General features: G+C 51.5%; 2 protein-coding genes across 2 annotated transcripts; both read left to right on the plus strand.

Moving 5' to 3' along the window:
• Positions 1-32: 32 nt before the first annotated feature.
• On the plus strand, positions 33-27,690 carry ZNF710 (zinc finger protein 710). The gene is made up of 5 exons (XM_063314416.1): positions 33-116; positions 24,364-25,791; positions 25,999-26,190; positions 26,594-26,768; positions 26,877-27,690. Exons 2-5 carry the CDS (start codon positions 24,394-24,396, stop codon positions 27,044-27,046), a joined length of 1,935 nt encoding a protein of 644 aa, XP_063170486.1. The 5' UTR covers positions 33-116; positions 24,364-24,393; the 3' UTR covers positions 27,047-27,690.
• Positions 487-1,173, plus strand: LOC134504888 (small nuclear ribonucleoprotein-associated protein B'-like). The gene has a single exon (XM_063314321.1). It carries the CDS (start codon positions 676-678, stop codon positions 1,171-1,173), a length of 498 nt encoding a protein of 165 aa, XP_063170391.1. The 5' UTR covers positions 487-675.
• Positions 27,691-27,736: the final 46 nt, after the last annotated feature.

Raw genomic sequence — 27,736 nt, forward strand, 5'->3', positions numbered from 1 at the left:
CAGACCACAGCGCTGCGGCAGCCGCCCCGGAGGCCAGGCGGCCGGGCCTCCCCTCGCCTCGCCCGCGCCGAGTAGGGTTGCCCGTCCCGTGGCCGAGCCTCTTCGGGACTCCCAGGGTGAGTTCGCCCGTGCCCCGGCCCGTGCAGCCGGCCTCCGTCCCTCTCCTCCCCGGCTCGAGGAGGCGCCGGGCCCGGCCACCCGGACGGAGAGGGCCGCGCCGCGCGTAACGCCCGGCCCGGGCCCGAGAGGCTGCCGCCGCCGCCGCCGCCGCCGCCCTTCGGAGGAGGCAGCGGCGGAAGGAGCGATGGCGCCGCTGGAGGAGGAGGAGGAAGCGAAGGCGGGAGGGAGCCAGGCAGGCGCGCAGAGCTCGGCTCGGCCCGCGGCTCCGCTGGCCCTGCCGGCCCCGCTCGGCCGCTCGGCACGTGGGGGCGCCCGCTCGCTCCGCGCCGGCCCTCGGTGCGGTTTTCCTCTGCCGCTTCGCCGCGCAAAGTTTGGCGAGCCGGACGGAGGAAGACCCTCCCGGCGGACGCCCGAGGCGGGGGCTACCTGTTGCCGCTCCGAGCCCCGGCGGGGGAGCGGCAGCGGCTCTCCTTCTCTTCCCCTCCCTTCCCTCCCTTCCCTTCCGGCTCGGCCGCGCTGAACCTCCCCTTGAACAGCTGATCGTCTTGCCGAGGCATGGCTCGCTGCCCGCTTTGCTCCCCTCCGCGCGGTCTTCGTTCCGGCGCAGCGGAAGGCCGCTTCGCTGGCGGGGCGGGTGGCGCCGGGCTCGCTCGGAGCTCCAGGGCGTGGCGGGGTCCGCCGTCCCGCGGGGCCTGCGTGCGGCGGGGCGCTTCTCCGGCTGCTGGTCGGAGGGGCTTCCAGTCACGGCGGCGCTGCTTTTGCAGAGCGGCGGAAAGGGGAGGCGGGGGCGTCCTTGCCCACATCCCTTCCGCCCGACCCCTGGAAAATGGAGCGCCGCCGAGGGCTGCCCGGAAAGCAGGTGAACCGAAGCGCCCTCCTTCCCGAGCCGAGGCGCCGCCAGCTAAGCGGAGCAGCCCCTCGGAACGCCGCCGGAAGCGGGTCGGGGAGGCCGTGCCGTGCCCCCCCCACAAGCTCCCCATGGGCTTCGGGACGCCCCTCTGGCGTGGCCGCGGTGGCTCAGAGAAGCGACCCCCCGCGATCCGGTCGCTTTGAATTTCTTCAAGCGCTGCCGGAGATGGCGGCGGCTGTCGGTCAGTTCTGCCCTGCCCCAAAGCGGGGGTTCCCTCCCCTGGACAGGAAGGGCTGGAGTGGCTGTGCGGAGTGTGACTCTCCGCCCGAGCGAGTCGCAGAGCCTCAGCCATCCTGGCCTCCCGAAAGGGAAACTGAGGCTCCAGGGAGTGTCCGGCCAGCTCTCTGCCAGCTGCGCGGCACTGCCTTCTCTTCAGCCGACTGCCGGGTACCCTTGCCGGGAGGTCACAGATCCAAAACAGCGAGCAGGGACGAACGGACACCTCCCCGCTCTGTACCCTCTGCGGAGAACGTGTGGCGTGCTTTCCTTGTGGGGTTGGAGCGGGGATTGGGTGAACTGGCGATCGGCCTGTTTTCCCTCTCTTTGGAGTTCTTTGGCCACTGGGTGAAGGCTCAGGGGAAAGGAGAGCAGGGCAGCAGCAGGGCAGGTGTTTGGGGGCAATGTGTTGCCCCACCCCCGTGCCCCCAAGGAACCAGGTGGGAAGTGAAACTCCAAGGAAATGGCAGCCAGAGAGAGGTGGTCTGAACAGAGGTCAGCTCTTGTGGAAGGCAAAGACTGCACCCATTGTAGTGTGCGGGGAGGCAGGTGCCTTGATCAGTGCCAGGGCAGAGAGGAGGACCTGCTACATGACATGGCATTCCCCCAAGCAAGTGCTGCGCCGTCTGGGGAGCCTCCGAGCATCAGTTCCTTGGGTTTTACGCTGTGGTTAGAGACTGAAAACTTCCAGATGGTCTTGCAGTATGTTCAGGAACAGAAGCACAAGTAGTTCTGTGTAAATAATTGGAATGCGTCTAATATTCTACTTGCTTCTCAGTAAAACACCTAGAACACTTTGGCTCTCTCCAAAGGGGTCACAATTGCTTAGAGCCCGGAGATCGGTTGGTGCGCCTCCTGCGTTCTGTCCTAGCCCGGCCCGTGAGACGTCAGGGGAGCTGTTGGGCCACTGAGCAGGATGCCGGGAGCAGATTCCTGAGCGGCGCTTTCTGTCGGGCATTGGGGCGGGGCTGTTGCTGCGGAACTTGGGGTACATCAGCCCCCTTCAGTATTCAAGTTACACCAACTGTTTAAAACACCCTTCTGAATCCTTGGCTTTGGTTTGCTGTTAATAGCCTTGAACACAGAGGTGTTTATAATCATTAACACTTGAGGGGGTTGTATTTAGTGAGGCAGACTACTCTGAATCCCTGTTCTATAGGAAGTGGCATGCACACTCAGTTTAAAACATGATATGTAAGGAGCTGTTCATTGTGGTGGCCGTTCCAGGCAAAATCAAGAAGGAAGAAAGGGTGGCTAGAATTTCAAAAGGAAGAAAGCCACTGCTTCCTTCCCATGTTGTTGCTCCTGTTTCAGTCTCCCTGTGTGTTGCCTGTGTGTGTGAGAGAGTGCTTGCACACATGTGCCAATTTGAATGTTATTTTGCACCTTCAACAGACAGACTCCTTGTACCTTTTGGTTTTCCTTTAATTCTTCTAGATGCCCCCATCACTTCCCTCATGCTGTAAAATCAAAGGAGCCTTTCCACTCATGTCCAGTTGGGAATGGCGGTTGCTTCCCACCCTTCTCCTTCCTCCTGCCTGAGTCGAGCTTGAAAAGGTTGGGAGGATTCTCTCTCCCCACCACACACACACCTGAGCCGTTTTCTAGCTCTGCTTTGGGGGTGGCTGAGGAAAGTGTTCATGCCCTGAGCATGCAGGCTGCTTGCTTGGAATCCTGGATGCTCCCAGGAGTTTCCTATTCAGAGACCTTTGTTTAGTAAATTTAACATGCAGCTCTCTTTCCCTTGAAGACTAAAATAAGGTTACTATCTCCCTTTTCTAATTTTCTGTCAGTTTATTTATCTTCTACCTCATTAAAAAAAGAGAGGAAGGTTTGGGCATCATCTGGGGTGCCTTGGATGTTCTTGCATCCCATGTTGATATTTGACACTTGATTTCTTTTTAATAAACCCATGCGACTCCAAGAAGCAATGTATTATTTGTAGGTGCACACAGACTGATTTCTCTGGCAAAATTCTGTTCATTCTAGATCTTAATCTTCATGACCCAGCCTTATAAAGGACCATCAAAGCCATTGAATCTGACCCCTTGCTCAGTGCAGAAATCTAATTTAAAGCAACCTTTATTTATTTTATTTATCATATTTTTATTATCGCCCATCTCCCCACTCTGGGAACCCTGGGTGGTTCACCATAAAACAGAAGCTTGGTGGTAGCTCTCTAGATTCTCCTCTGTGAAGGGGAATCCAGCTCTTGAGATGTGATTTGCCCAAAGCAGAAGGAAGTGGAACTGTTACTTCCCTTGATTTGGAACTCTACTGTTGATGCTTTCAGACATTTACTTGCCTTTTTTGCAGCTAATGCACTGTGGTCCCATAATGACACTGAATCAATTACTCTTCCAAGATCTTTCTCACAAGTGTGGCCAGCAAGCCAGATATCCACATCCTATACCTGAACATTTGATTTCTATTTCCTAACTGAAGACCTATGGACTTACCTTTCTTGAATTTAAGTGTTATTTACTGTCAGTTTCTCTACCACGATCATTTTGAATTTTATTTCTGTCTTCCCATCCAGTTTCGTGCGTTCTACAAAGTTAATAAGAGTTTCTTCTGTCTCTTCATCCACATCAAGATATTTTACAACTACTGCATTCCCGCTATCTATTAAAGATGTTACCTAATAACAAAAATGAAATCAGATTAGTTTGACAAGACTTGTTCTTGACAAAACCATGCTGATTGCTGATAATTAATGTATTGTTTTCAAGATGCTTACAGATCTGTTGCAAAGTGTCCCTAGGTATTGATGTCAGATTGATTGGTAATTTCCTTTTTTTAAAATAATAATTCAATTAAAATTACACTTACAATGATAAAAAACTAATGCAAACTAAAAAAAAGAAAAAAATAGAAGGTGCAGAAAAAAAGTAAATAGAAAAAATAGAAAAGAAAGAAAAAATAAGCATAACCGAAAAAGAAAAATATATAGAAATGACATCAAATATAAACAATTTTAGTAACTTATCACCTTCTCTTAAAATAGAACAAATGATCTCTTCTTTCCATATTCCATCTCTTATCTATAAACAAATCCATAAAGCCTTGTCATTTCAGTCCTGATGTCAGCAAAAGTCCATTAAGGGTTACCAGAGATAACATATCTATTTTAACCTTGATCAAATAAACCAACTTTATATTCCTTTCTTTTACTTTTAACAATCTTGAGCCCCTTCAAACAAAGTCCTAGAACTTGATTTCTTTTCATTTTCTTTATCCCTTCTCACAAAATTCTTCAAAGCTTTAACAAGCCTCTCTTGTAAATCCAATATAGGAAAATTATCCAGGTCACTCCCTTGGTCTGTTACTTGTATATCCCTTTTAACTGACACCAGCTGGTTTCTTTTGTATTTCCAGTGTAGCATCTTTTTCCATGTCATTCTTGTAGCCTGCCAAAAGTTGTTCCTCTTTCATAACATATTTTAATGTCTATCAATAGAGGCAGACACTCTTAAAGTTAACCTCTGGGTCCATTGTTCAAAAATATCCTTCAATATGTCCAGTGTTAAAATATTTTGCTCCATTCTGTATTAATAAGTCAAATTTAAGTGTTGTTCTCCTTTAATTGTAATCTTTAGTTCCTTCTAGTTCCCTCTAGTGTCCAACCTTCAAAGTCCCATCCTATTATGTTTTTTGTAAAGAATTCAAACAAAAGCATTTTCCCCTGGGAAAGATTATTATTATTTATTCTTAATTTATTATTAATTTATTATTAATCTTATTTCAAATTCATCTGGACCCTTAGTCTGTTTGTAGCTTTCCAGAGTCAAAGTTCTAATCACCTTTTACTATTTATTCCAAAATATGCATTTTTTTATTAATCCTTAAACTTGTATTTAAAATTTATTTCACTAAGGTTTGAAGGAAACTCACCCAGTGTTTTTTTAGACTTGTTGATTCAAAGTTTCCTAATAGGTGAAAAGCAGTTAACAAGCAATTTCCAAAAGTGATTAGAAAAGGAAGTATGGGAACCCAGTGTCCTTGTGAAGGTGCCGACTGTGGGTTGAACAAAATGGCTATTCTCTCGTCTCACAGAGCGTTAAACCCACCTTATCTGGAGAGGAATTACAAAGAGCCGGTCTACTTGCCGGCTCTTCATTCCACCACAGTCATTGGCTCCGCTTTTAGGGACCCGTCTTCAATTCGTTACTTCTTCCCCAGAAGTCAGATTGATTGGTAATTTCCTAAATCATCCTTTCCCCCCTTTATTTTTGAAAATAAGAACATTTTCTCTCTTCTGTTGAACTCCTATTTCACTTATCTTCCAGGATTTCTCAGAAAACCTGTAAGGGATTTACCAGACCAATCAGCTAGTTTCTTCAGTATCCTAGGATGCAATTTTTCTGGCCCTGGAAATTTAAACTCATTTAAAGGAAAAAGGTATTTCCTGATGTCTTCAATATTTTTAGTTTCCATTTGCTTGCAGGCCTCTTGAACTCTTTTCTCCTTAAGAATTTTTAGGCATGAGATCCTACCCAACTATCACAAATTCCAAAATACCATGGTTACTATTCTCAACATTCCTTTTTCTTACATTTCATTAACAGCTGTTAACTCTTGGCTGGGATTGAGTCTGAAGAGAAAATCAGCTTGGAACTTGCTCCAGTTGGACTTGCAGACCTGATCTAGAGGGCTTTCAACTGAATCTTTTGTAGGCGAGGGAGAAGAGAGCTATGAAAATAATGTAATGCCAAGTGCTGGAAACAGGAGTCAGAGGTGGGGGTGAGTGGGTATGCAGAATATGGAGGCATCCAATAATAAGCATGTCAATAATACAAGAATGAATCAGTCTAATTACATGAGCCAAGAATTTCAGTATCTCAATACACCAATACAGAGTGTGCAGAACAAACAGGAAGAATTGTAGTCTTATACAGGAAGATGGATGTGATTTAGTAGGGATTACCGAAACCTGGTGGGGCAAGACCTGAACTGGAATGCAAGGATTGAAGGGTACAATTTATTCCAAAGGAATATCCCAGGCAAAAGGGGAGGAGGAGAGGCATCATATGTGAAGGAAGGGCATGCAAGCACCGCGATCCAGGAAAGGGAGTGCTGAGGGTCCAGCTGAGAGCGATTAAGAATACAAGGGAATGGAAACAACAAATCTGTTATTGCTAGGGTACAATATATACCATCAAGCCAGGTAGATAATGCCCTTCTGGGCCAGATCACAGAACACTCAGGGAGGAGAGCTATAGCCCTACTGAAGAACTTCAATTCTTTGGACATATGCCAGAAAAACTATTCAGCAAAACAGAGATCTCCAAGATTCCTTGGTGGTCTCGCTGTTTTGTTCTCCAGAAGGTTGGAGGAGAGACAAGGGGATTGGCTGGCTGACTTCCGATCTCAACCAATGGGAAAAAGTAGGATGAAGAACTGAAAGGGTGGGAAATTTGGGAGGAAATGAATATGTCATCTTGGGAGTTTTTACCCAAAGATTCTACCAAAAGAGAAATTGGAGCATACATACAACACACTAGTGTTCAGGAGAGCCAAGTTTAACAAGTTGAGAGAAGTGCTCCCACAAACCAAATTCCTTGTGTCAGAGGCAGTGTAGGAGGGTTGAAAGTGTCTCACAAGCTAGGTACTGGAAGTAAATCACACAACATTAAAAAAAAATACAAAGGGCTTAGGAAATGGTTATGGATGCAGCTGTCAACTGAGCTAAGAATTAAACTGGAAGATGGGTGTAATCATCAAGGAGGTATTAACAAGTAGCTAATAACTGCTGAAAGAAAGCAAAAATTAAGTTTAGGCTGACAAAGGAAGCCACAAAAGGTCTTTTTTGGCATGTTGGTAGTAAAAGGAAAGGGTAGGTCCGCTGGTGGGAGAAATAGTGGATAGTAAAAGGTGGCAGTGGGCTTAGGAGCTTAGAAGAGCACTTAAGTACCTGTTTTCTTTGTGTCTTCCCTCCCTCCAAAGGGAACTTGTTCAAATGGACTTAAGGAGAACAAATGACAAAGGGAGGAAGGGGCAACCCAAAGTAATGAGATGGCGAGGAAGCATCTGCCCACCGTGTACAAGTCTCCAGGTCCAGGCCACTTGCATCCAAGAGCCCAGAAGGAGCTTGTGGACCACTTCTGGGTTCTTTGGGAAATTATGGAGGATGGGCCTAGTGCCAGAGAATTGGAGGAAATGCTATTTCTACCTTCAACAAAGGGGAAAAAAAAGAGGACCCAGTTAATTACACTAGTCAGCTTGATGTTGATACTAGGCAAAACTCTGGAAGAGATTAAATTAGGTTGTGGGCATTTAGAAGAGAATGCCTTGCTTGGCATGGGTTTATCAAGAATAAAGCATGCAAACCAACCTGATCTCTTGAGTGAGATGAACTTAGTTGACCATAGGAATTGTATACTTGACTTGAGCAAGGCATCCAGTGTTTCTCATGAAAAGATGGAAAAAATGAGCTGGGTTTATCATTGTTAGATCAATACAGAGTTGGTTGAACAATTGTACCCAGGGAATGTATGTCCCTCCTTTGCTTCAAGCCAGAGGAGTGTGGGCTCTCAGATTCAGATGACATTCCCAGTCCAGGCCCTGTGCTGTTTACCACATTTATGCATGGCTTGGATGAGGGGCTTAAAAATATGGCTATCAAATTTGTAGATAACATAAAGAGGATAGCAAACATCTTAGAAGGAAGCATCAAGATTCAGGAGGATCTTAATGTATCAACTGGAAAAATAGGCAGAAAGTTGCAAGATGAATTTCAACTGGGAAAAATACTAAGTTTGTTCGGGTAGGAAAAATCAAAGGCATGAGAATGATACTCTGGGCACCATATGAGGTGAAAGTATATGTCAGAAGGATCTGGATGACAAGCTAAAAGTGACCCAACAAAGTGATCCAGGTACAAAAAAAATCAAATCTTAGGCTGCATCAATAGGAGTAGAATGTCAGGATCAAGAAAAGTCATCATTCCCCTCTAATATATCATGGCCAATTCATGTTGCTAAGAATCAGAATGGTTTGGCAGCATGCAAATTTAATAAGCAAAAAATACTGCATCCAATTCTCTGTGCCACCTTTTAGGAAAGACACTGAGAAACTAGAGCATGTCCTAAGGATAGCATCCAAGATGGATAAGGAGTCTGGAAGGAAAACCTTACTTGAAACACTTGGAGATGCTGGGTATCTCCCAAGACTGTGGGGAGACATGATAGCCGACTTCACATAGCTGAAAGACTGTCTTCTGGAAAATAGGTTAGAATTGTTCCTGAAGATGGGTGAAGAGACAATGTCACTCAGGGGTATTACTACCACCTGCCTTAACAGTTTTTGCTTTTCAAAACAAATTCTTCCGTAAAAGAGAAAGAGAAGATCCAAAATGATCTAAGCGTAGGATAGGGGAGACCTGGCTTGGCAGCAGAACATGTAAGAAGAATCTGGGCATCCTTGCTGACTACAAGGTAAAGATGAGCCAGCAGTCTTGGACTGCATTAAGAGAAACAAAAAATCCAGATCCCCCAAATAATTGCCCCACCGTGCCCTGGTCAGACCCGTTTTGGAGTTCTATGCAGTCCTGGGCACCACAGTTCACAAGGTTAGTGACAAGGTGGGTCCAGTTCAGAGGAGGGCTACCTAGGAGTCAAAGGATCCAGAAGCCAACCCCTGGGAGGAAGAGTTGGAGGATCTGGGAAGGAAAGACAGAGGGGAAACAGTTGTTTTCAAGGTGGTCCCACAGAAGAGGGAGGGGATACTCTGTATTGCCCCAGGGGCAGTGACTCAAATGTACCTTTCCAGTCTATGATTTCCAACTGTCGATAAAAGGTTCCTTGGCAGGATTTATATTGTAAACGGTGAGTATAAATAACAATTCCATTATTGTTGCTTTCTTTATTGCCAAAGGTATGGAGTGGTGAGCAAGGAATATCCAAACATTTTTGATTTGCCATTTTAGCTAAGTTAGACCTGCAGCAAAGGTGGGAGATTTTTTTTTTTCAGCTGTTCTGGGAAATTGCTGTCCATCCCTTCCATAACTATTTCACTTTTATTTCTCACTTCTGCTTTTTGGTGGTGCAGCTGGAAATATTAGATTGTCTTCTATTCTGTGGGGATGATTCCTTTTGAACAAAGCCTGTCTTTCAACTTTGCCAGGTCTTACCATCCCGCACTTGGATTTTCCATTTATTTCCCAGGCTCTGGGAGGGTAGAGGCCCCTGAAGCAACTGTGCAGCCTCTTCCCTCTTCTTCAGCCCCATTGAAGGGGGGCACACTGGGCTCCAGTGCCACCGCCCCTGCCCTTCCCACAGGGGGTTGTGCCCCTCACGTGAGGCTCTGCTGTGCATCACAGCCCCCCCACCCACCCAGCTTGCAGGCCTTTCCTCTGCTTGGCCAGACTCCACAAAGGGGGCTTTCTGAAGCACCCTCCCTGGGGTCAGCCATGTGCTTGCAGGATCCCCCTTTCTCAGCTGACAGGAAGGAGGAAGAGAGATGTTTCTTTTGCCTCCACCCCCCCATTCCTTTCTGACTCAAACGAACCATTCAGCGTTTTCTCTGGCAAGTGCTGTGGAAGGGCACGTGGCCATTTAGGCCCCTTGCTCGGTACCGAAATCCAGATGGCACTCAGTGGCTGTCTAGCCCCACCTGAGTTCATCTGGGAGGGGAGCCCCCCACCACCCACCCCTGTGAAATCGGTTCTGCTTCCTAAGTGCCTTTACTGCCGAAAGTTTGCTCCAGCGTTCAGTCAGAATCCGTCTTTGGGATGTGTTCAGCCCATTCTTCTGTGTCCTGAATTTTGGGAGGACAGAGAACGAGGCCTGGCTGCCTTTCATATATTGGAAAGGTGCCAACGTGTCCCCCCTCAGTCGTCTTCCTTCGAGGCTGAACATGCCCAGCTCGTTCCCCCCTCTTCCTAGGACTGAGTCCTGCCCCCCCCCCCTGGCTCTTGGAGTGTGGCGTCCCGAAGGTGGAGTCTGAGCAAGGCGGGGCAAGTGCAGCTCTCGCATCTGCTGCTTTAGGAGCTACGCTTCTGCCGTTGAAGTGTGAAATCGAATTTGCCTGTTTTGCAGCCACCTCACACTGCTGACTCGGGCTCAGGCTACCGTAAATTCCATTATCTGCTTTACCATTACCAAGCCAGAGAGCCCTCATCCTGTATGTTTGCATCACATGTGAAGAACCGTGTACAGCACTTTTCTATGTTACATAAAATACTGTTCCTTTTAGCACATATTTCTACCCTACCAAGTTTGTTTTGAATTTTATGCCTCTTTTGGCTGTCCCATCCAGTTTTGTATCTGCAGATTAGATAAACACCCCTCCATTCCTTCATCTGAGTAACTAATAACCTACTGGAAAAGACTAAAACTTCTGTCACCCCTCAATACCTCCCCGTGGAACTCACATGGCTGTGGAGATTTAAACTCATTCAAAGTAAGTTATTTCCTGCCCACATTTCAGTCGCCTGAAGCTGCTTTTCTTCCCCTTTGTCCTGCTGGCTGCAGACGAGTTAAGTACCTCTCCCTTTGCATTTTACCTCTTAGCATCTTTCTGTCTTCACTGAGAAGCTAGTGCACTGATCCTTTGTTTTCCCCTTATTTTGAGCATATCGAAAAAAGCTGCCTCTGTTGCTCCCTTCATGGTGCCTCCACCACTTCTTCAGCCCAGGTGCCCAATGGCCGGTCAGAGGAGTCCCTTGAGCAGCCTCCACATCATCACTTCCAGGCTGCTGCCTTCTGTGCAAGCATCTTCTCTGCTGCTCCAGCTGTGGGATGCCGTGTCTTAGAGCAGGCAATGGGCAGTGCTGTAATTGGGACTCTGGAGAAAGAGCCCTGTGCCAAGGCAGGCTGGCCTCAGAATGCCTGTCTCCCCAAATAGTTTGTTAGCTCTTTGCCCCAGAGATCCAGGCACCAATACATCCAATGTGCCTACTCTTTGTCAGAGAAGATGCAGCACAAGCAAGGGGCGATGCCCGCAATCAGGACATCTTCATCCAGCCCCAGATATACTGAAGTCCCAGATCAGGATGTGGAATGGAAGACAGCTTCCTCTCCGGCAGCTGGGAGAAGGGCTTTCAGGAGAAGCACTCCCGTTGCATCGGTGGAAGTCCTCGCCTTCTCCATCCTGGCCACTGTTCTGGTTGCCTTGCTGCAGGGCTGCAGCTTGGATGTGGGAGCAACAAGGTGGCCTTTGAACCTGCTAGGGAAGGGCATTGCAGCCTCTTCACCAACGGCCTGCCACCTTCCCATTACATGCACTGGGCCTGCTCCTCCTGCCCACCCCAGCTCATTACCTGCTGCTGTCCAACAGGAGAGAGATTCCAGGCCCCGTTTGGGCCCATTTCATATGGACTGCAAAGAGACACACTGCATGCCTGGTGGCAGGATGAAAATGTCTGTGTGTGTGTGAGAGAGAGTGAAGTTGGTCCTGGCAGATGTGTGTCCCTTTGTAGTGTTAATGGCAAACCGACAATGAGTTCAGGACATACTTTTGTCTGGAAAGGGAAGAATGAGAAATGTGGTATGCTCTGGTTTGTCCAACTGTCCAAGGCAAGGTATCCCTGCTGACACTAGTACCTGAACTATTAAGCTACCCTGGTGCCATGTAATAAATACTGGAACATTGCTTCATGCAGTGCTCCTTTAATGCTCAGAACTGGCAAATGCATCCATCTTGCTCTCCTCCTTGCCCAAGGTTAGTCTTCTTTCAGATGACTTTGGGGGAACCTTTTTACTCTCCCCATTTAAAGGGACAAAGTCCTCAGAATGTGTAATTGACATGAGTGGTCCTCCGTCACCATGTCGTACAAAGAACTCTGCCAAGGGGGCTGGATTGGGATGAGAATGTACTGACTCGCTTGATGGAACAGCCATACTTGGAGCAGCTCACGGCTGTTGAAAATGAATCTTAACCAAGTCATCAGTGTGCTCTAAGAATGGCTTGCAGGCTGACTTTACAAATTTCACATTTCATCAGCAGTTTCTCTTCCAAGCCTAACAAAGGCTGCATCGAAGATGTACCTTTGGACAAGCATAATGCTGGTTCAGTGGAGCTGAATTTCCCTGTAGAATGGAACAGATCTTCTCATGTCCGTTCACCAAGACTTGTTTGTTTCTCCTGTTGTGCACATTTCAGTTCCCATGAGTTGGCCATGGCAAGATCATGTGGCCAACAACAGTCTGTATAATGAAAGACAAAGTGGGAGATGTGGCACAGTCTCCTCCTTGCAACAGCTGCAAATCCCTGGTCCATTTGACCAAGCTGACTCTCAGGCTTGTGAAAACCCTCTAAATGGCACGTTCTTCCTGTTCCAGCAGAAGCTGCCCTTCTCCACTGAGGTCCATGTTGTCTTCTGCAAGATTCCTTCATCATGTATGTTCTAGTTCCTCTCTAGCAGAAGTCAGTCTGGTAATACTTTGGTTATAAGACAGCATCTGTGCAACCTCAAATGTCATAGCTCCACAATGAGGTTACAAAGAAGGTGTTGGGCATTCTCTATTGTTTCGCTCATGCTGACTGGTTGTAATTCTCCCACTGTCTGGAAGGGCACTTCCAACGAGACCACGTAACGTAATTCATTTTACTGGGCTTCAGGTAACCTGTGTCAGTAGGAGAGACCGTCTTGCATTCCTGAGAAGGAGTTTTTCTTTGACCATGGACTGCTAATTCCACTGACACCACTTTGCCACGTAAGGCTTGGAATTCTTGACCAATGCTCTCAGAAGCTCCTCCTAAGTTTGCCCTTGCAAGACTTTAGACCTACAGATATGTTCTAGGCCTGTAACTGCCTGGCAGCCCTGTGAAGTGTCACATCTAGAGTAAATGGGCAATCCTCCCCCTCACCCATGACATTGATTTCCTCCTTGGGAGAAGGGGCCCCACACCATTCCCTTACTTGTGGGGGTCTGGGGCCAGGAGAGAGCTAGCAAAGCTATGTTGCATCACTAATCACTTCCCCATTGGTCAGACTGGCAGCAGTAGGTGTGGCTTGGCCATTGCAGCCAATCATGTTTGAGACCTGGGTGGTTTTCCAGCAGTGTTTCTGTCCATGGGAGGAGGGGCACTAGGGAGGCAAAATGCATTCCAACATCACAATTGACTAGGTAGAGTTAGTATACTTATGCATAGAACTGGGTGAATTTAAGGTTCAATTTCCCCTTTGGGTGTTAGTTGTCTGAGTCAACTGACCCCTTTTTGGTGTTCCCCCAACTTATGTCCTTCTCCCTACTCAGTGAAATGTGGAGATGTTTTTATATAAAACAATCTATGGCATGACAAGATTATCATTCTTGTGTATATTGTAGAAATATACAGCCCTCAAATCATACATTGCTATTGATTGATTGATTGATTGATTGATTGATTGATTGATTGATTATGTGCCATCATTGTTGTTGACTCTTAGCAACCCCATAGATTTTTTTACATTGCTCCAGCTAGAGGGTATCCATGAAAATACTATTTATGTTTGAATAATATGTTTTCATTTACTGATTATAAGTTTGTAGTTTCAATTTCCAGCTTCTGATGACTAAGCAGGAGGTGTTCAGTGGCCCCAACAGAGGCAGCTTCTTCCTTCTTGCTAGGCAGTGTGATAAACAGCAGCCTGCGCCGCCAACCCTGCCTGGTAGTACCGCTGTAGATCCTTTTGTCGTGTTTTTCAGAGGTAGATGTACTGCTGCCATCTGAGTGAGGCCCCTCTTCTAGAGCATTCCTTTAATTCAAGAATCAGTGAGCTGCATGTGCCTAGTCTGGCCTGGCACACGTGTGAGAACCCATCCCAGGCTGGGCAAAAAGACAAAATCAACCCATTTCTGATTCCAAACATGATCAGGGATCAAGCAAAGAAGAGTCAAACATAGCCAACTCTCTTTGAAATCAGTTGAAGCCTAGACATAGGAACGAAACATGGCTTTCCACCAGCCTGTGTTCCAAGGGGTTTCCAGAACTTACTGGCATGGTTGGCCCTTCCTCTTTGCTGGCCACTCAGCAACAGCCTGGTCCACCCAACAGGATCCAACAGCCTGGAGGGAAACAAGGCTGCCAGATCAGTCGATCCCTGGCATCTTTCAAGGCAAGGTTGAGTCTACGGTACTCCCAGAAAAGTTACTCTGGGCTGAGAGAGCCAGGGCAAGGACAGGTCTTCTCTGGTGTGTTTACAACCATTCTCATAACGCATCTGAAGCATCTTGGCCTTTGAAGCTGCAGTCCTACTTAGGCAGCCACTAACTACAATGGGACTTTTTGGGGTTTAAGAATGATCTGTACGTTTCACACCTTGCCGAATAGAGAGTTTTGATGCTGAATTATGAATCACAGATTATACTCTAAACTAGTGAAATAAGTCTAGATCTGATTAAGAAAATTAAAGGAGCAATTTTTTCCAGAAAGAAATGTGTGCCTCTTTCCCTCTCCTTTGGTCTGTGAAGGAGCAGCCATGGGGATGACCCTGTCATGGCTTCTCAAGGGCCCTTTTCCTCACTGGCTCTCTCATGGCTTGTTCAGCTTTCCTCATGGCTTGTTCGGCTCCAGCACCATCAATACTGTGGGAAGGTGGCAGAGATGGGCTTTCTGTCTGACTTACTGTTTTCTATCGGTTGGTGCTTTGCTGTATGATGAGAGGTGAAAGGTCCCCTGTGCCAGCACCGAGTCATGTCTGGCCCTTTGGGGGGATGCCGCTTTTGCGATGTTTTCTTGGCAGACCATAGCGGGGTGGTCTGCCCTTGCCTTCCCCAGTCGTCACTCTCCCCAGCAAGCCGGGTGCTCCTTTTACCAACCTCGGAAGGATGGGAGGCTGAGTCGACCTGAACTGGCTACCCGAGAATCCAGCTTCCGCTGGGATTGAACTCGGGTCGTGGGGAGAGTTTTTGGTTGCAATACTGCCGCCTACCACTCTGTGCCACACGAGGCTCCATGCTTTGCTCTATGCATTGCCTATTTCCGGGGGCAGAGTAGGTGGCAGCAGATGCCATTTCCACTGGAGAAAAAAGTAGAGGCTGCCAGTCATGAGGGCCTCCTTGGATTTCTGGCCCTGGCTTTAGCATTTCCCGTCAGTTCTCTCTACTCTGTTCAGGCAACGGTGATGAATTCATTGCATTTTGCAGAGGAAGCTGATCTCCCAGTTAGGCGCCCAAGGTGACTCTTAAAGCTGGATTGTTTGGGTGGCTCTGCAGCTGCTCCTCTTCTAAGGAGTGCCTGCGTTCTATCTCGGGCATCGCAGAATGGCCACCTGCAAGCCTTGGCAGGCGGAGGCAGAGTGAGGGATGAGCAGCCGCGCTGGTCCATGGAAAAGAGGCACTGGGAGGCAGACACCGTTTCCCTGGATTGCTGGAGCCCCTTGGCAGAAGAAGCCCCAGAAGTAGTGATGGGGACCCTGTTTCCCATCCAGCAGCTGCCCTGCTGACCTGCTTGGCACAGAATTAGAAAAGAGCACCTTATTACCCAGAGAGCTGAGAAAGAAGCATCAGGCAAACTGGAAAAAAGCATAGTAGAACCACCAATTATTTTAAACTACTGTAAGTCATGATTTTGGTCTTACTTTAGAATTTTGAAAAATTCCTGTTTGCTGAAAATATATTGTGGTCACATGTCATTTCTGGAGTTACACTGCGGGTGCTTATGTGATGGATCCCTCCAAGGTGCCCGCCCTGTCCCCACCCAACAGGAGCACTTGGCCATTCGGAGGGCTGAAGCTGGCCACCCTTGGTTGAATCTGGGCTGCAGGCCTGGCCCTCCTTTCCTATCTGCAGAACCCTTTGAAATGAACAAGAAAAGGGGTAGCAACTTCTGCACTGGTGGGTGAGCTCCCAGCCATTAACCAAAGAACGAGCTGCAAGAAAGGACAGCGTGGCCCGGGGGCAGGGCTTGTTCTCCTGCCCCCCAGCCCGTCGCCTACTGCCCCAGGCCCTTTGCTGGACTGGGGCCCAGGGGCAGCTGGGCCTTGCTCCTGAGGCGCACGGGGGGGGGGGGATGTGGCAGACCACCGGTTGCTGGATGCCGACCATCTCGGGGAGAAAGCGTTTGAGGGAGGGTTTGTTTGTTAGGGCAGATGCTCCCCCCCACACACACACTTTTGATTTTTAACTTAATATGCGCATGTGATTTCCTCACAAGATTTCCCAGGAGTAGGTTCTTCCTCTTTCATTTGGCCACCTTCATTTTCTGCTCAGTTGGGAATTAACCCCCCCCCCCAAAGAGAGAGAATGTGAAAAGCCAAAAGGATTTTACATCCTTACACAACAGGGATTGGCACAGCCTGTGAATCCGGGGTCATTTGTGTAGCTGTTTCTTTTCAGGCTTTCCCCCTTTCCCCCCTTCCTGCAGCTCCATTCAGCCTCCTTTTCAGCGCTCTCCGTCCCCTCCTCCTCCGTTTTTCCATCCCTTTTCACTCGGTTTCTCTCACCCCCACTCCCCCTTTGAGGCTCCTTTCCCCCTTTCATCCTTCCTCTATTCAGTTCCTCTAGTGTGTGTGTGTGTGCGCGTGTGCGTGCGTGTTGCTTCTTTTTAAATAGCTGTTCTATTTTCAGAGAGCACATGGAACATGTAGGAAGAGAAATCATTTCAGCAAAAAAGGAACATGGAAGTCTTTCTCCATTTATTTTAGCAAAAGTTATTTTGTAGCAGGTCTTTGTAAGAGAGGAAAGCCCTTCGACTTCTTGGAATTGTGGCTGTTTCTCCACAAGCAGCACAAATGCCCCACCCACTGAAAAATTATCCCAGTGCCAGGGTTGTGCGTGCCACGGTGGTCCAACTGCTAGCCATCTTCCCATTGGGTAATCTGGAGCATGGAGGTTCCTCTTCTGCAAGTGGCCTTTAGGGTTTCTCTTTTGGGCTGGCCTCTGCACTGCATCTGCAGCCCCCACCCCCCCAGGGGGCTCTGCTCTGGAAACAAACAGCAAAGGCCAGCCAGGCCATTCCCTGCATCCTGTGTCAATACATCACCCTTCCCACCAATACTACAAATAGCGTGCTGTCTTCAGGTAGTCTTCAGATTAAAATTGCCAGCTTGCGTAGCATACTTGAAGCAAAACTTGGATTGTGGGCTTGGCTTATGCTCGTGACATACTGGCCAAAATACGTCAAAACTGGCCTTACGGTTAGCAAGGCGTTCTGCACAGGGCACGGGTGTGAGTAAGGCTGGTAACTTAGCCTGACCCTTCTCTAGTTTTACTGAAGAGCTTTATGTAAAAGCTTTGATAGACAAAGCCAGGATGAGCAGTGGAGGGTGAAGAAAGTGGGCACAGGTTGATGATAGTTGCACATTCCTAGTGACTGGTGATAATGGGCATACCAAAGAAGTGTTCTGGGAGGAATAGTGCAACATTCTGGATGAATGCAGTCCAGGAGAAGAGTGACTCTGTTAAGTGACACTGATAAATGGGTGGGAAAGAGGCAAAGGAGTAAGAAAACGTGCCTGAGCCGTTTGGAGAGGAGAAATGAAGGGGGCTGGTGACTGGTGAACATCTGCTTAGGAAAAGGTGGTCTACACATGGAAAATACAGTTAGTGCGTCTAAAGGCATGATTAATTTGAGAGTTTATCATGAAAGATTGAGAGAATTAGTGAAGAATACATTGGGAATGAGAAGTTCTGAATGCAGGACCTTTTTGGTAGTGTCAAAAGTGGGGGGAAGTGGAAGAAAATTAAAGTGAAACAAACTACAGTAAAAGTAGAATGATTGCAGGAAGAGAGAGTACAAGTCCTGTATAAAAATGTATTTGATTAATCTCCCAACAGAATGAATTGAAAAACGGACATCAGAAAAGAGGATGTAGAAGCTGCTTGGAACAATTATATTATTAAGTGCCACAATATATGGAGAGTTACGTTCCTGGGAAGTATGTAAAAGGATGCTTAGTGGAAAGTTGAAATGAAAAAGATCGTGGATGACAGGAAAAATAAAATGGATGATTGCAAGATGTACATAAATGACAAAAATAGCGCAAATAGGTTGTGTTCTTTTGAAGATTATTAATGGTGAAAATGGATGGAGAAATTTTAAGACACGCAAATACTGGTAGGCGGGGAATGGGAAATATGCAGTCTGTTATGAGAAATGAGTGCTAGTCAAAAGAGGTGAAAACAGTTGTGTCAGACCATGCTTCTGCCCCTTCGTTATATAGAAGTGAGTGTATGTCAGAAACACATAAGTAGGTTGAAGGCAGTGAGAAGGGGTTCTTAAGAACTCTATGTGATCAAACAAGAAGAGGTGGGGTCAAGGATGAATGAGTGCTGAATGAATGTGAAATGAATACAGAAGTGAGTAACAAATATGGAAGAAAGATACTGAGGTGGTTTCTGCATAAAAATGAATGAATGAAGATTTAATTACAAAATAAATATATGGAGGAAGAATAAATTGAAAGGAAAGCGACAGGGGTGAAAGGAGGGGGAAGACCAAGAAAGGCTTCATGGCAACCATGGACCTGTCCCAAGTCATTGAAGACCCAGTGCATACCAGTGGTTGTACTTTGGACCTGATTTCAGAGCAGTTGTGACGTCATGTGGTACCATCAGCCCATTGCCATGGTCACACCACCCTCTGAGTGCTGTGCAGCTTGCTGGTGTCCCCTCCCAGGGAGGTGGGGTCTGTTAGAATGGCCTGCCCCAATAGACCTATGTTAGACCCTGTAGGATTCTAGAGGGAGCTTGAGGTTTCCCCTGAGGTTATGGTTCAGCCAAGGCCTTAATTGCAGCCTGGAACGGGTGGGTGACAGAGGCCCTAGACCGGTTGCCCCTGTGTGGCACCTCCCTGTGCGCTGATCCTGGGGTGCACCTTTGTTTTCTGAGGAACTCTGGAAGATGACGCAGGTGAAGTGCTGTTGGAGGAAGGAAAAGAGTGAGTCTGTTTGAACAAGAGTAGGAGTCCTTATTTGAGATTATATCATGGCGAAACAACACTATGTCTGTGCTCTGCCCCTGCCAGTGGCTCTCCAGCAGTTTGCTTTAGGGTGACTCACTCCTCGATAGGGAGGGATCAGCTGAAGGAATGGCTGCTGTGCAGAATATTGCAGCTACCTGGCAGATCAAGTTCTCTGGTCCACTCAGAGTTGGACTCCAATTAAGGTGCCTGGAGCACAGCTCAGCCAAGTGAAGTCCTGTCCCATGTCGGGGGCTTTACAGGCCTGCTGGGGAGAAAGAAACTCAGTCTCAGTTCTGACAAGACCAAGTAGCCATGGATATTTGGGGCCCCAGCTCTGGGGACTTTCCATCTCTAGTATTGGAGGGGACTACCCTTCCCCTTCAAGTATGCAATCTGTGGGTTGTCTTGGATGCCCAGCTCCTGCCAAGTTACCTCTGGTGTGCCCTTCAGTCCCTCACACCTGAGTCACCTCATGAAAGGATTCCAGCAATGCACTATACATGGGACTGCCCTTAAAGACCACTCAGAAGCTACATCTGGTCCCAAATGTGGCAGCACTGGCAGCGATGGGCATACCACACTATTCCCATGAGATGCCACTGCTCTGCCAGCTGCACTTGCTGCTAGATGACTTTTGGATGCAATTCAAGGTGGTGGTTATCCCCTATAAACATAACATATGGCCAGGTTATTTGAGGGTCTGCCCATCTCCCACCATTTCTGTTGAGGTCAAAGTGGGTGCATTTTGAGTCCTTTCAATCAAACAATGCTGTCTATTGGAATACAGGGGGCACGCCTTCTCTGCCATGACACTTGCCCTCCAGAATGCCATTCCCTCTACCTCGTGATCCATTTGGCTCCCCCCACACCCCCGGACGTTCAGAAAGTCCTTGAAAACCATCTGTTCTCCCAGGTAGTTGAGCCCTTGTGGGATGTTTTACTTGTCACAGAATGTTTGTCTTCTGGACACTTATGGGCTACCTCTTTATTATTCCTACTTTTTAAAAGCTGCCCAGAATCATTTGGAATTGGGTGGTGTATAACATAAATGTTAAATAAATATATGATTGGATGGAGTTAATGAGATCCCCCAAAGAAGAAAAAAGTCTAGGTGAGAAGTCAGGCATGGATGTGGAAGGAAGGAAGGTTTGCAAGGACAGACAAAGGCATGGAGAGGGCCAGTGAGCAGTAGTGGTGTAACTAGAGTTAGTCAGACTTACTTTTCGTTCTCTCAGCTCATGCCTTTAACTTCTCTTGCTTAGGATTTCCTGGACTGTTGTTGTGTGTAGCGTTGTTCGTTCCAGAAGGGAATTGCGGGGTGGGTCTGCGTGGTTATTTGCTTTCGAATAAGAAGGCATCCAGCTCTGCATTAAGGAGGCAATCCAGGGCTGGGGGAGACCTTGGAGATGCTCTGCCCGGCCGGCGCAGGAGTCCTCACACCGTCTCGGACAAAAGGCCGCTTCTCAAAAGCCTCCGTGAGTGCCGGAGGCAGCTGTGCCACTGCTTAACGGCCTCACCACCAGAAGGCCAGGGGTGACCCATCGCTGCAGCCAGGTTAGGGCTTAGTAATCAGGCCACTTCCTGGGGAGTGCCAGATGGTTCCTTGCCTCTTCCGCCTGTCTTCACCTCTTAAATGCTTTGCTTGATTCATCGTTCTCAACAGTAGTGAAGTCTGCCTTGTAGCACCAGGAGCATCCATAGAGGGGTTAGAAAAAAGTCAAGATGGTGGCCACAGCTGAGTATTGAGGCCCCACCCCTTTCTACAGTGGAGTATGTGCAGTGCAAAGGGTGGGGTTCAGGCAGTCACAGCCACCACGGTGACTTTACAGCCCCTCCTCCCCACTCAGTGATGTCCCTCCTTGCGCAGGGCTCATTGCTTTGCAGGAAGTTTGGATTCTCCACTGCTGATGGAGAAGGGCGATCTGACAGAGTGTGGAGTGAACCCCTATCTGGGGGAGCAGCACATCCCCCGAGTCCTTCCATCAATCTGACCTGCTTGTATTGAGCTGGGCCAGTCAGCTGCTTAAGGAACACCATTTTCTCAGGGTTCAAACAGCTCTTGACAGCTGAACCTGAACACTGAATGTTCATGTGACGTCAGGCATGAGCCTTGTATTCCATGAAGCTGCTTTAGCGCTGCATCTGGTTTTCCCACGGCCTTGTTTCACAACAGGTCTTCTGGACAATCACTGCTTCTTTGTGTTGCCAGTGGGGTGGCCTGTTTTCCTCGTGGGATGCTGCTAGGGAAGGTACACACCAGGGGGCAATTCGAGAGTAGAGGAAATGATAAAATCGGCTGGTTTGATTTCCTAGTAAGTTAGGGTTGGGGGGAGGGCAGCGCCTCAGAGGAGCAGGAGGGAGGAGGGGATATACCCCGGCTCTGCTTTCAGGGAGACTGGTGGGCAAACAAGGCCCTCGGGTGCCAGAAGCAGAGGGCATCAGGACCAACCCACCGGGCAGCTGCCCTGCAATTGGTTGCCAAACCCAAGCGGGCTCTCCTGCCCCTCCCTCTGGCCCCCCAGGGAAGAACCCTTTCTGGGCTGTGGCTTTCCCCCTTGCTCTGCCGGGCAGCTGCCCCAAAGGGGCTCCAGGATGGGTTGGGGGGGATGGCCTACCCCCGCCCCTGGAGGACCCGAACCGCCGGCTTCCCTCCACCTACCCTGAGGGGCGTGGGCGACAGGCGGAGCGATCGGGCCGGCGCTCGGGGCAGGGAGATGCTCGGAAGAGACATCGGCTTCACCCGAGCCGAAGCAGGGGAAGGCCGGCCGGCCCCCCGGCGTCCAGCCGTCTGAAACGCGCTCTCTGGGCATTGGGGCCCACCAGGCGCGCGGCTGGAGAGACCCGCCCGCGCAGCCGGGCGCTCTCCGAGGCGGGCCCGGCCGAACCTCCCTGGGAAACGGCGGCCGGCCGGGCGGGAGTGGCGAGGCCGGGAGAAGGGGGCACGGGCGGGGAGGCGCTGCTAGGGAGACGGAGGGCGGAGGGGCGCGGGGGGGCTGCGGCCCGGCGTCTTCGGGAGCTGCTGAGCGGGAGGGGAGGGGAGGGGAGGGGGCGGAGAGGCTCCCCCGCAAGCGCGCGGCGGTCGAAGCCGAGCGCGCCCGGCAAGGGGCGGGAGGGGGCGGGAGGGGGCGGGCCCTCCGCGGAGCGGAGGCCCCGCCCCCCGCCTCGTCTCGTCTCGTCTCTGCGCCGCCTCCCGCGAGAGGGACGAGCTGCGGGTCGACGGGTTCGCTTCAGTCCGTGGATTGGCCACCCAAAGCCCCGAGGCCGGCCTTGCCCGCGCCCGCCGGCTCGGCTGGGCTGGGCTGGGCTGACCCCACCCCGCCCGCGGCCCTCCCGCTCTGCTCCCGCCCGCCTCGCCTGCCTGGGAGGGCGCCTGGGTGCCGCCGCGCACGTGCCCTGGGCGCCCGGCGGGGCAGGCGGGGCTGGGCTCCGGGCAGGTCTCTGGGGGCCCCTCGGCTCCCTTTCCCTCCGCGCCAGGCCGGGAGCCGCCGAGGCCTGGCCTTCCTCAGGGCCATCTTACGCCCCTAGGCCGACCTTGGAGGGCTGGAGGTGAGGCGGGCGTGGGGAAAGGCAAGGGCGAGCCCCCTCCCTGTCGCTGGCAAGAAAGCCAGGTGGGGGCGCTCTCTGCCATCGCCAGGGATCCAGAAGCCCTCCTTGCACTTCAACGCTTCTGCTCGGCCTGGAGGCCAGACGGACGAGCCCCAAGGGCCGCGGGCTGGGGGGGGTGACCTGTGGCCTCCGACAGGGCGGACCTCCAGAATATGCAGGTACCTTGGCTTCCTCGGCCTGGCTGCTACCTAACAAAGGTCTGCTCTGCCCGTGCCCAGCTGGCATGAAAGGCAAGGCACCACCCAAGCTATAAACTCCCTGGGGGTATCCAGGTAGGCCCAGAACCAGAGCTGAGGCCCTGTTAGGAAGCTACAGGAAAAGGATCTTGTACTTGCTTTTAGGGAGCAACTCTCTAACCAGGGTTAGCTGTCTCTAGTTTGTGCTGTCTCATCTTCCATCCTCCTCCTCATTAATTTTTACACCATCCAACTCCCAGCAACTCTTTTTCTCCCACACTTCCTTCTCTCTCTGTATCCACTTTTGTTGTCAGTGCTCAAAGGAATCTTAAGAAAATCTTGGGTCTGCCTGTTGCTGCCTTCCTGTCCTCCTAAACCCCAGGGGTGTTAGTGCTCCGGACACCGCGCGACACGCTTGCTGGGATGGCAATAAGCAACAAAGGAACCCCCCTCCGTTCCGTAGAATACAGAATGCTTGTGCCTCCGCCCTTTTTCCTTTAACCTTTCCCACCTTCTTCCCCCAGAAGTGCAGTTGCATACAACAGCTGTGTTCCTGTGTCTCCAGGGAAGCATGGTCCCCACCGCCCAGCCCTGCAGTTGGCCCAGCATCAGTCCAGCCCTTCTGCCCACCTCCTCACCCATCCTTGGTTGTCTCTCTTTGGAGCAAACAGTAAATTAAGAGCTGGCTCTGTGCTGGCCCCTCCCCTTGGACCTGCTCTTCCAGACCCCACATTGTTCCTGGTATGATGGGTCCTTGTGGTATAGGCTGTTCAGGTCAGCCATCAAGCTGGAAGGTATTTGGCTCAGAGTTGTGCCATTCATGCTGCTGATTTTGCTCTGGAGACGCACAACTCCTGCACAGAAAACTACTGTGTCCATGCTTTGAGTTAAGCTCTCATAATAATCAAAACACGGGAAAGTGCTCCCGTGGACCTGATGTATGGAAATGATACCGGAAGTCCTCACTTAACAACCACAATTGAGCCTGGCAACTCCATTGCTAAGGGATATGGTCATTAAATGAGACAGCACATGACTGTGACTTGAGATTTTACTGCCGGCTTTTACTGTTGACTTTGATTGTCAGAAGCTGGCTGTGAAGTGCACAAATGGCGATCGCGTGACACGGGTGCTGTGATGGCCCTAAGTGTGAGGCTGGTCGTACAGTTACTCTTTCAGTGCTGCCGTAACTTCAAACAGTTGCTAAACAGGGCGGTTGTTAGGCGAGAACTACCTGCATTGTTATCTGGCGATTGTGATCACCCCAGGTGCGGGAGGATGCCTGTAGCCTGGCTGCCTTTCGGCTACAGCGTCACCCCCCCTTGCAGGCCTTCTTTGGGGAGTGGAATCCTGCCTGGCCTGTGAGGATGGAGATGCTCGGACTTCCGGCCGGTCCGTGGGCACGCACAGAGAAGCAGTTGCTTTCCAGTGTTGTGCTTGGATCCTGTGCCGCCGGCATATCTTACAGCCACGAGTCCACGCTTCCCTTTCCTCTCGTTCCCACAGGTGCTGCAGCCGTGCTGGACGGTGCAGGACATGGAGCGCTTTGCCAGCTCCGGGACCCAGACAGATGCTGTGGTGGTGCTGTCGCTGGCACAAGCCGCCGTCCTGGGCCTGGTGTCCGAGAACGAGTTCTTCGGAGGCACTGTCGCGCCAGAGAGCATCTTCCCCAGCTTTGCAGGAAAGCTCGACGGCACAGCAGCCGTTGAACCGAAGCCGCCCGAAAGCGGTGGCCTGGCCGGCCTGGCCCAGGCGGAGCCCCTCGAGGAGGAGGAGGGGCCGGAGGCAGAGGCCTCCCTCGGGAAGCAGGCCCGGAGGAGGAAGCGGCCCCCCGTGCGCCTGGTGCCGAAGGTGAAGCACGAGCGGGGCGAGGGGGAGCCAGAGGAGGGGGCCCCTGACGCGCCCCCGCCCACCTTGGGCCCCGGAGAGCAGGCGGATGGCAGCAGCCCAGAAGAGCCCTGCTCAGAGCTACAGATTGGGGAGAGTGGTGCTGGCAGGATGGCAAGCCTCAGCCCGTTCGGCAGGCGGCCTCAGCCACTGCAGCGGCCCACGCAGCCAGAGCGCTCCTTGGGGGCGTACGAGGAAAGGTTTCCATGCCCCCCTCAAGCCGGCCCAGACAGAGCGGAAGGCTTTCCCAGCGGCTGCAGCTTCCCACCCGGCCTACCGTCCCTGAGCGGCCTGGAGAATCAGCTGCCAGCCTCTCCCCCAGAGCAAGGCAAGAGTGGGGCAGGCTTTGCGTGGCAGGAGCCGCTGGACTTCGAGGCGGAGACTCCCAGCGAGCACAGCAGCAAGAAGGTGCACCTGGACCGCTTGGACATCAATGTCCAGATCGACGATTCCTACCTGGTGGAGAAGCGCTGGCAGTGTCGCCTGTGCGAGAAGTCCTACACCTCCAAGTACAACCTGGTGACCCACATCCTGGGGCACAACGGCATCAAGCCGCACTCCTGCCCCCACTGCAGCAAGCTCTTCAAGCAGCCCAGCCACCTGCAGACCCACCTGCTCACCCACCAGGGCACCCGGCCCCACAAGTGCCAGGTGTGCCACAAGGCCTTCACCCAGACCAGCCACCTCAAGCGCCACATGCTCCTGCACTCAGACGTCAAGCCCTACAGCTGCCGCTTTTGTGGCCGTGGCTTTGCCTACCCCAGTGAGCTGAAGGCCCACGAAGGCAAGCACGAGAGCGGCCGCTGCCACGTCTGCGTGGAGTGCGGCCTAGACTTCTCCACGCTCACCCAGCTCAAGCGCCATCTGGCTACGCACCAGGGGCCCACGCTGTACCCGTGTCCCGAGTGCAACAAGTCCTTCCACTACCGCAGCCAGCTGCAAAACCACACCCTCAAGCACCAGAACGTGCGGCCTTTCGTCTGCACCGAATGCGGCATGGAGTTCAGCCAGATCCACCACCTCAAGCAGCACTCGCTGACCCACAAGGTAGGCCGGGGCCCCAGAGATGGGGCGGGGGGGCTCAAGCCCATGGGGTGTGGCGGCCTGGCGGCCTGCCCCTGCCCTCTGCCCTGGCCTGAGCTGCTGATGTCCGGTGGGGAGGTTTCCCCTGAAAAGACCCCAGTGCCTGCCAGGCCACTGAACGGGAAGCATGTCTGGATGGTGGGTGCCTGTCACAGCTGCCGTTTCTTTCAGGGTGTGAAAGAGTTCAAGTGCGAAGTGTGTGGGCGGGAGTTTACGCTGCAGGCCAACATGAAGCGGCACATGTTGATCCACACAAGCGTGCGCCCCTATCAGTGCCACATCTGCTTCAAGACCTTTGTGCAGAAGCAGACGCTCAAGACTCACATGATCGTGCATTCGCCCGTCAAGCCCTTCAAGTGCAAGGTGGGGACTGGGACCGGTGGAGGAGCGGCAGCAGGGGGCAGGCAGGGAACAGGCGAGCTCCCCATCTCCACATGCCCCCCAAACTGAAAAACCAAAAATGCAATTGGTGCCACTTTTAATGTTAAAAAATGTCCCAAGTGTTCTTTTCAATTTTTGGGCCGCCAGCCACGCTGCACATCGCATGGCCTCGCTGGCTGCCCGGGAAGGCTGCTGACCTCTGCTGGATGGTCTGCCACTGACACCCACCTCCAGAGGACACCTCTCCTCAGCTAGGAGTAGCCGTCTTGGCCAGGCAGGCCTGTGCTGGGACTGCAGCTGGCCCTTGCCCCAGAGCAGGGAGGCTAGGGTGCCCCCGCCCACCAGCCTACCCCTCCCGCCAGCACCGCCTCCCTTCTCACCGCAGGTCTGTGGGAAGTCCTTCAACCGCATGTACAACCTCCTGGGCCACATGCACCTGCATGCTGGCAGCAAGCCCTTCAAGTGCCCCTACTGCTCCAGCAAGTTCAACCTGAAGGGGAACCTCAGCCGGCACATGAAGGTCAAGCACGGCGTGATGGACCTCAACCTGGACAGCCAAGGTGGGCAGGACAGGCGGGTGGGCCGGGGCAGAGGTGGGAGGGGGTGCCACAGCCATCCTCCCAGGTGCCCACCTCAGGCAACCCAAGCCTGTCTGCGTCTCTCCCCAGATCCCATGCTGGAGCTGGCAGGCACCAATCCCTCGGAGCTGGACGGGCAGCAGGAGTTGGATGACTATGAGGAAAACACCTATGACTACGGGGTAGTGGGGAACCCCGGCAGTGGGCCTGCCTTGGCAGAACAAACCATGAAGGAGATGGCCTACTACAACATGTTGTAGCTGGAGTGGGAGGGGCCTGGCTGAAGGGGAGGAGGGGTCGCCCTCCCAGTGAAGTGGTGCTTGGGCCGCATGGAACAGGAGCTCCTCTGAGCACCTGGAGGACTATGCCAGGCCTGCGGTTCTTGCTCTACCATGCCCTGCCATGGCCCTCCCAGCCGCTCCTTGACCAGGTGCGGCTCCACAGCTGGCAGTCCCTCGGTTTGGGCACCAGCCTTGCGGACACCGCTTGCCGCCTCCTACCTCCCAGCACCTGGCCAGGGCAACATTGGTGCTCCAGCCCAAGCACCCCGGCTGAAGCGACTGGGGCTGGAGCAGCTGTTGAGAGGGCAGGCTAGACCCACTTGGTCTGCCACCGGACTGGACCGCCAAGCGCTCACCTCCCGGTGTGTGTCGCAAACTACCTCTGCCCTGCACTCAGAAGGAAGGGCCCAGGTCAGGGGGCCCACCCCCAGTCCAGTGGGACTCTGAAGCACCCCCTCCTGTTGTGGCAGAACGGTCAAGGCCCCGCCCTGCAGTCTGTGGTCACGTTATATTCCTGGGGTGATGCCACCAAGTGGGCTGCCCCTTTTGTGCATAGATCTACTGTGTTTATTTTCCAGTTCTGAAGAAGTTCAGCAATAAATGAATATTGTTTGGCAGACGGACTGGCTGTTGGTGCCGGAGCCGTGGCAGCAGCTCTTCTAGCGGGCT

Source organism: Candoia aspera, chromosome 13 (assembly GCF_035149785.1).
Source record: "Candoia aspera isolate rCanAsp1 chromosome 13, rCanAsp1.hap2, whole genome shotgun sequence".
Lineage (NCBI taxonomy): Eukaryota > Metazoa > Chordata > Lepidosauria > Squamata > Boidae > Candoia > Candoia aspera.

Excerpts from the sequence above, each read along its gene's own strand:
- ZNF710 (XM_063314416.1), top strand. The coding sequence starts at position 24,394 with ATGGAGCGCTTTGCCAGCTCCGGGACCCAGACAGATGCTGTGGTGGTG. Across the intron at positions 26,191-26,593 it reads TCAAGCCCTTCAAGTGCAAG|GTCTGTGGGAAGTCCTTCAA; the intron begins GTGGGGACTGGG and ends TTCTCACCGCAG. Across the intron at positions 26,769-26,876 it reads CCTCAACCTGGACAGCCAAG|ATCCCATGCTGGAGCTGGCA; the intron begins GTGGGCAGGACA and ends GTCTCTCCCCAG.
- LOC134504888 (XM_063314321.1), top strand. The coding sequence starts at position 676 with ATGGCTCGCTGCCCGCTTTGCTCCCCTCCGCGCGGTCTTCGTTCCGGC.